We start from the raw sequence: 7,886 nt of genomic DNA, 5'->3' as shown, positions 1-7,886 counted from the left end.
GTTTAGAGACAGCAATCTGGGGAGGGGGGCTGAGATTAACTCGAAGGGTATTTTGAAGGCGCATCTCTAATAAGCTGCCTGCTTTTACTTCTGTTGTTTTTGTGCGGGGTGGAAGTTGGAGGGAGTTGAGTGCAGTTAGGGTTGGCCTTTAGAGCCACCCTTGGCAATGCTAGTGCCTTCCAATTCTAATGCCAGACTGCTCCGCACACTTAGAAGTCCCTGGCTTCTCTGAGCTGACGCGCTGAGAAGCGTGTTGAATGAATGAAGCCACAGCAGCACGCGTGACTTCGAAATGCCCGCGGGGTGGGGGTGAGAAGGAAGAGGGGTGCGCTCGCCCCATCCCTGTCGCCGTCGCCAGGTCCCGGCAGCGCCGCGTACCCGCCCCGCTGACTGGGGGCGGGGGGGTCCCGTCGGACGGCCTCTGGGCATGCTCAGTAGCGGCGGCAGCGGCGGTGCTGGCGGCGCTGACGCGCGCGCGGCAGCTGAGGGGACTGGAGGACGGCGGGAGGGGGCGGGGGCGCAGGAGGTGGGGCCGCCGTCGCCGTCAGGGCCCCTGGGAGCGCGGGGCGCCGCTGCTGCTGCTCTTCTGTTCGGTTCTGTCTACTGAGTAGCGCCGGGGTCGGCGGCTGCGGCGGCAGAGGAGCAGGAGCCGGGAGCCGCGTTCCGCCGAGAGTCGGGCAGAGGAGCGCCCGCGCCCCCGCGGCGTCATGGGCCCCCTCCCCGGGCCTCAGAGGGCACCAGCCGCGGGAACCCCCGGGCCTCCTCGCGCCCGAGCCTGAGCGACCCCCGGGTTCTCCGGCGCCCCCTCCCTCGCCCTATTTTTTTTCCTGCTCTCGCCGCCGCTACCGCTTCTGCTCTCCGTTATGGCAACAGAGCCACCATCCCCCCTCCGGGTCGAGGCGCCGGGTCCCCCAGAAATGCGGACCCCACTGACGATCGAGTCCACCCCTGAGGGCACCCCGCAGCCGGCGGGCGGCAGACTCCGCTTCCTCAACGGCTGCGTGCCACTCTCGCATCAGGTGGCCGGGCACATGTACGGGAAGGACAAAGTGGGTAAGTGGGGGTGGCACGGGGCTCGCCGCTCCCCTTCCGCCTCTGCGAGCCCCTTGCCAGCCGAGGCAGCCTGGCGCTCCCGGGCCTACCTGGACGCCCCCTTGGTGTGCACGCCAAATCCCCGGCCTCTTCCGCTGTCCCCCGAAGCCTCGCCACTCGAGCAGAAGGGGCTCGGAAAGTGGGACAATTCCTAGGGTGTGGGTCGTCAGGCTTGCAGCACGGGTGGCAGGGAGAGGCGTGCCTGGTCTCACCCACCCCCCAGGGAGGTTGGGTGTTGATTGGAGACGGCGTTGTTAGTGAAAATAAGGAACTTCATTTTTACTGGACGGGGAAGTAAATTCTCCCCTGAGCACAAGGTCTGTTTATTATAGGCGAATAGCTATTGCAAAAGAAAAGGAATGAAATACAGATGATGCTAATCTAGTACTTCTGTGCTGGGTGCAGCTGCATAGCTAGAGGGGAAGAAAAACACTGGGCTTTTTGGCGGGGGGAGGTGAGAAGGGAAGAAAGCTTGTCCGTGATTTTTCCCTGTCCCTTGAGGAGGTTTTTCTGGTGTCTCCTTGATTTCTCTGGGAGGCGTGGTTCCAGTAGTGCAGAAACTCGGATTCCTGGTAGGAAATTCACACGCGTATTGTACCAGAATGATACACAAAATGTTCAGCTATTCTTGTGCATTTTATAAGGCTGTATCATGGCCACTGTAATACATTTTCTGAGTTCACAAGTTTAAAGCCTATCTCAGTTTAGGAACTCTAATTCATGTAGTTTACTCGTAGTGGTTCTCTGGGCCATGATTACTGGGGTAATCTGATGGATGAGTATGTGAGTATTGTGGATCTGTGACCCGGAGGAGCCACTAGAGACAATTTAGTTTATGCTGGTAAAACGATTCGGGTTTAGGCTGCTAATACTGACATTTTTAGACGAGGTGACTAAGGCCATCCCTGGTTAAGAATGACGTGCCTGAAGTCACGTTACATATGTTAAGAATTGTGAAACCAAGAGTTCTTCCTTGGAGTACTGTTTTTTTTCACCATGTATTGTGTTTGCTGAAACAACTCAAGGCTTTTAGAAAATGGATAAGTGTTAATTTGAGTATATGCTATTTCTCAAAGCTACATTTTCCACTACTTTTATTTTTACCGACTTCGTTTAATTGTTTGTGTGCCTTTCTCCCCACTAAATTGTGAATTCCTAGATGTTAGAGAGGGAATCTGTATTCTTATAGCCTTGTGCACGGACTGGGAATCAGTAACACTCAGGAAATGCTGAATGGTGAAAATTGACAGTTCTTTTAGTATACCGAGGTAAAGAAACAACGTCCTCAAGGTGCTCAGCATAGACATTTCCTCCTGTGTGCCAGTGTCTTGTAATGAGAATTCGAAAATACTCATGGGGTTTCTGTTAATAGAGGAATGCCTATTGATTTATATTAATACATTGTGATTTTAATATTCCTAATAATATTCTAGATGCCTGAAAAAGTAAATGTTTCCCTAAAGGTCCCTAGAGATTGACTTACATGCAAAGGAGAATAGATTTTAAAAATCTCAACATAAAAACAATCTAAATAATTGTCACTTAAGAGGGTAACCACTGCTTATTACAGTATGTAACAGTAATCCCATTCAGAGAGTAATTGCAAATAGTGGCTGAAAAGTTAATTTGTCACCCAAATTGCCTAATTAAAAGATAGATTCTAGAGGTAGTAGTCCTTAATTTTATTATTGCATTCAATGTAAAATAAACTTTTTTTGCAATTTCATAAGGGTCTTTTGAGTAGGGACAGTCTTTGTGTCACCATAGTAGAATGGCTTGAACATACTGTGCTAGCAACCTAATAAATATTTGTTGAATTTAATTCTCAGATAGTTACACAATCCTGCATGTATTGTTAAGTAAAAGGATACTTGACTGATATATTCCCTATTTGTCAAATGGATAAGATGGTCACTAATTCAAAGTTCAAAAGTTTTATTATGTTTCTGCACTGTCATAAGTCATGTACAGTTTAAAGTACATCATTTAGATCATGCTTTGGTCTGTCAATTGAAATTATTCTCAGGATAAGGTTTGTTAAGGACATTATGTTGGTATTTGTTTTGTTTTTAAATTTGTGTTACTATCATTAAGTGACCAGAAATGTTCCATTTAGGATTATTTTACCTATTTCCAAAAAGGAGTTATTGGCTTTGTTAGTTTAAAAATTAAACTCATGGAACTTGATAGAACAAAGGTGCTTGAGCAGGAAAATAGATCTTGTTATATATGCTAAGTAACAAGCATATATTAGTAGTTCAGACATCAGTTACATATTATGTTCTTCACTGAAACCGTATTTCATCAAAATACATTTAAATCTTAGTTCTAAGAATACGAAGTATTTTGTTTTTTAAATTGTAAAAATTGTATAGTACACGGGTCTTTTAGGAAAAAAATTCAGTTTAAGTAGTGCCATTCCCCCTACTCATTCTCCCAGGGGCAATCACTGGTAACTACTTCCTGTCTATCCTTTCAGGCCTTTGTTTCTGGGCACATACGTAAACACATTAGCACAGTTCTGTTTTTTTATACAAATAAATCTATCAGCAACTTTTCTCATTCATTCTGTATTATATCATGTATTATACCTATATTATTGTACTCACGATATACTTTATTCTTTCTAAAAATTGTGTTCTACAATGTGGATGTATCACAATTTATTTAACTATTTCTCTAATCGTAGATTTTTAGACTTTTCACCATTTGTTTGCTGTGATAAGTAATGTACTTATTAAACATTCCTGTATATAATAGCATACCTTGCACATTGTGTACCTATCTCTGTAGGAAGTTTTCGCAAAAAAAAAGATCAATATAAATTCCCAAAACTCACCAAAGTTAGCATAAAATATTTTTCTGCATAAAATTCTTTTAATATGTATCATTAATTTCTTTAAAAAGTCCTTAAAGTTTTAAACAAATGATGGAAATCTGATATTTATTTCTTGATCCGATGCAGGATGTAGAAATGGGGTAGTCTATAGGGAAAACAAGGATTTAAACTGATAATTGTTGTGGGGGAGAAAGACCTACAATTATCTTGGCTTAGTAGTCTCTTTTTATTAGATATCCTCTGAAACTAATTAACCTAAAATAATTTCAAGCCTACAGAAAAGTTGCAAGAACAATAGAAATTTACATTTTGCAAAATTTGTTTTATTATCTCTCAATGCAAATAATTTTTTCTTAACTATTTGCAAGTAAGTTGCATACATTATGCCACTTTACATGTTAATACTAAAGTGTGTCTTCCTTAAGAACAAGGATATTCTCTTCTGTAGCCACAGCACATTGATCAACTATGGGAAATTTAATAGGGATATAATACTTTAATCTGTAGTCCATAGTCTCACTTTGTCAACTGTTCCAATAGTGTAATGTCTTTTATCACATTTGTTTTTCTCAGTACAGGATCCTGTCCAGAATAATTTATTGCAATTAGTTGTTATGTCTTTTAGTGTCCTTTCATTTGTAACATATCCTCAGCCTTTCCCTGTCCTTTATGACATTGTCATTTTGAAGAGTACAGGCCAGTTATTTTATGAAATGTTCTTTAATTTGGGTTTCTGATCGTTCCTTACGATGGGATTCAGGTGATACATTTCCAGCTGGAACATTGTGTAAGTGGAGGCCAACAATAGCTGCCCTTTAGTAGTGGATTATTTCTGATTGTCTGATTGAAGTGTAGTCTGGCTTCTTCAGTATATAGTTTTGTTTGTTTGTTTTTTGAGACAGGCTCTTGCTCTGTCACCTAGGCTGGAGTGCAGTGGCGTGATATAGTTCACTGCAGCCTCAAACTTCAGGGCTCAAGCAATCCTCCTGCCTCAGCCTCCTGAGTAGCCGGGAGTATAGGTGCACACAACTAGGCCAGGCTAATTTTTTTTTTTTTTTTTAAACAGAGTCTGCCTCTGTTGCCCAGGCTGGAGAACAGTGGTGCAGTCTTGACTCAGTGCAACCTCCGCCTCCCAGGTTCAAGTGATTCTCGTGCCTCAGCCTCCTAAGTAGCTGGGATTACAGGAGTGCGCCACCATGCCTAGCTAATTTTTGTATTTTTAGTAGAGATGGGGTTTTGCCATGTTGGCCAGGCTGGTCTTGAGCTGCCAGCCTCAGGTGATCCACCCACCTCTGCCTGCCAAAGTGCTGGGATTACAGGCATGAGCCACCGCTGGGCCAGGCTAATTTTAAAACTTTTTGTAGAGATGAGATCTGGCTTTGTTGCCCAGGCTGGTCTTGAACTACTGGCTTCAAGTGATCCTTCTGCTTCAGCCTCCCAAAGTGCTAGGATTACAGGAATGAGTCACCATGCCTGGCTTCAGTATATAGTTAATGTTTTCTGTTCTACAATTAATAAGCTATATGTGAGGAGACACTTTACAATCATGCAGCTATCTGGATTCTCATCAACTTCACCCCTAGATTTGGCATCTGTTGATTCTTGCCTGAAGCTGTGTTTATTCTGATAGTTACAAAATTGTGATTTTTTTTTCCCCATTCTTTCACTCCCTCTGCTTTAACAGCTAGCATTCCAAGAAATAGCTCTTCCTTTACCCCTAAGTATTTATGTCCTTATTTATAATCAGTTTGCATCATGGATTCCTATTTGATAATATGTATCATTACCCATTATGGAACTTATTTATTGGACTTTAATCACATCTCAATGTTTTTACAAAAGGAACTTACTTATTTTGCTGCTCAAATTGTCCCAAATTTGACCATTGAGAGCACTTCCTTTCTGTCATAACAGATTTTTTAGAATTATCTCATAACTTTCTTCCCCAGCCCTAGAGTCAACCATTTCTCCAAGGAGCCCTGGTTTCTTTTTAGTGGAAAATGGTATTTAGAAACCAAGATCTGTGTTATTAGGTATTGTCATAACTGTTGGAGTATCATTTCTTCCAGAACTTTTCAATGGACATGATTTTTAAAGTATGTATAAATATTTTAGAAATTATAATTTCATATTTCAAACTTCATTTAAACCTGAGTTCTTCCTTTCCCTTGATTCTAAATTTGTATTTCCCTTCTTCTGTAGTAAGAACCCTGGCTCCCAGTGATACTAATATGTTTATTCTTTTGCTTAATCTTATAATTTTCAGAATTTCTACACCCATACTGCTTCAGAAAACAAGCCTAGGATAAAGAATTCAGGATGAGATTTTTTTTTTAAATTATACTTTAAGTTCTGGGGTACATGTGCACAACGTGCAAGTTTGTTACATATGTATACATGTGCAGTGTTGGTTTGCTGCACTCGTTAACTCGTCATTTACATTAGGTATTTCTCCTAATGCTATCCCTCCCCCATCCCTACAACAGGCCCCGGTGTGTGATGTTCCCTCCCCGCCCTGTGTCCAAGTGTTCTCATTGTTCAGTTCCCACCTATGAGTGAGAACATGTGGTGTTTGGTTTTCTGTCCTTGCGATAGTTTGTTCAAAATGATGGTTTCCAGCTTCATCCATGTCACTACAAAGGACGTCAACTCATGAATTCAGGATGAGATTTTCTTATACTGAGGGTATAAACAGTGTTCAAAAATTACTTGGGGCTGGGCACGGTGGCTCATGCCTGTAATCCCAGCACTTTGGGAGGCCAAGGCAGGCGGATCACTTGAGGCCAGGAGGTTGAGACCAGCCTGGCCAACATGGCAAAACCCTGTCTCTACAAGAAATGTAAAAATTAGCCGGTTGTGTTGGTGGTGCCTATAGTCCCAGCTACTCAGGAGGCTGAGGCAGGAGAATCACTTGAACCTGGGAGTGGAGGTTGCAGTGAGCCGAGACTGTGCCACTGCACTCCAGCCTGGGTGACAGAGCGAGACTGTCTAAAAAAACAAACAAACAAAAGTTAGTTGGATTGGGTTTTTTTGTTTTTGGTTGTTATTTCTTTTTCTCCCTTTTCGCAAACTTTACAGAAAAGTATAATAAAAAATGTCACTCCCTTATCACTCCACCCCATCCACTCCTCAGCATCTCTTGTAGGTAATCAATTTCATTGTTTTCTGATTTACCCTTTTTGAGTTTCTTTTTACAGAATTAAATAGATCTATGGAAGTTTTATTTCCCTTTCTTTCTGATACAAAAGCTAGTATGCTGTATATACTGTTTTTCACATGGTTTTTAAGAGTTAAGACTGTATCCTAGAAATTCATATGTATCAGTTCATAGAATTCCTCCTCTTTTTTTTTTTTTTTTTATAGCTCAGCTGTGCATATTCAATCAATTTCCTGGATTTGCTTTTGGCCTTTTATTTTCATGGGCTTGTTTATCCTACTTCACGATCTTGATTCAAGTTATCTTATAATAAGTCTTCATGCATCCCGCTTACTATTTCAAGATTGTCTTGGCTTTTTCTGGTCCTTTGCATTTACATACAGATTTTAAATCAACTCATTACTTTTCCCCAGAAACAGGATGAGATTTTATTTGGCATTGCCTTGAATCTGTAGATAGCTTTGGTGAGAATCGATTTCTTTACAATATTGAGTCTTCCAATACTTGAACATGGTATATCTCTCTATTTAGTCCTTTAATTTCTCTCAGTGAGTCGTAGTTTTCAGTGTACAGGTCTTACACATTGTTTACTGGGCTTTTTCCTTAAGTATTTGATTTTACTGTAAATTGTACTGCCGTAAGTTTTTTTTGAAAAAAATTTAAATTTATTAAAAATATGCCCGAATAGTACAGTGAACTAATGTATACCATTCATCTGGATTTATCAATTGTTAATATTAATTTTGCCACATATGCTTTATTACTCTCTGTATATGATGATTGTGTATAAACATTTAA

At 41.6% G+C, this 7,886-nt stretch overlaps 1 protein-coding gene across 1 annotated transcript in view; it reads left to right on the top strand.

The window, feature by feature from the left end:
- Nucleotides 1–538: 538 nt before the first annotated feature.
- Nucleotides 539–7,886, top strand: part of IPMK (inositol polyphosphate multikinase) — a 94,486-nt gene continuing 87,138 nt past the window's right edge. Inside the window, exon 1 of the mRNA XM_032137743.2 lies at nucleotides 539–1,053. Within this exon, the coding sequence (XP_031993634.1) occupies nucleotides 864–1,053 (190 nt within the window). The 5' untranslated portion in view covers nucleotides 539–863. The remainder of the gene's footprint in view (nucleotides 1,054–7,886) is intronic.

The sequence above is a fragment of the Hylobates moloch genome, unplaced genomic scaffold, assembly GCF_009828535.3.
Source record: "Hylobates moloch isolate HMO894 unplaced genomic scaffold, HMol_V3 SCAFFOLD_3, whole genome shotgun sequence".
Taxonomy (NCBI): Eukaryota; Metazoa; Chordata; class Mammalia; order Primates; family Hylobatidae; genus Hylobates; species Hylobates moloch.
The sequence above is the reverse complement of the archived record's forward strand: the minus strand, read 5'-3'. Positions and strand labels throughout refer to the sequence as shown.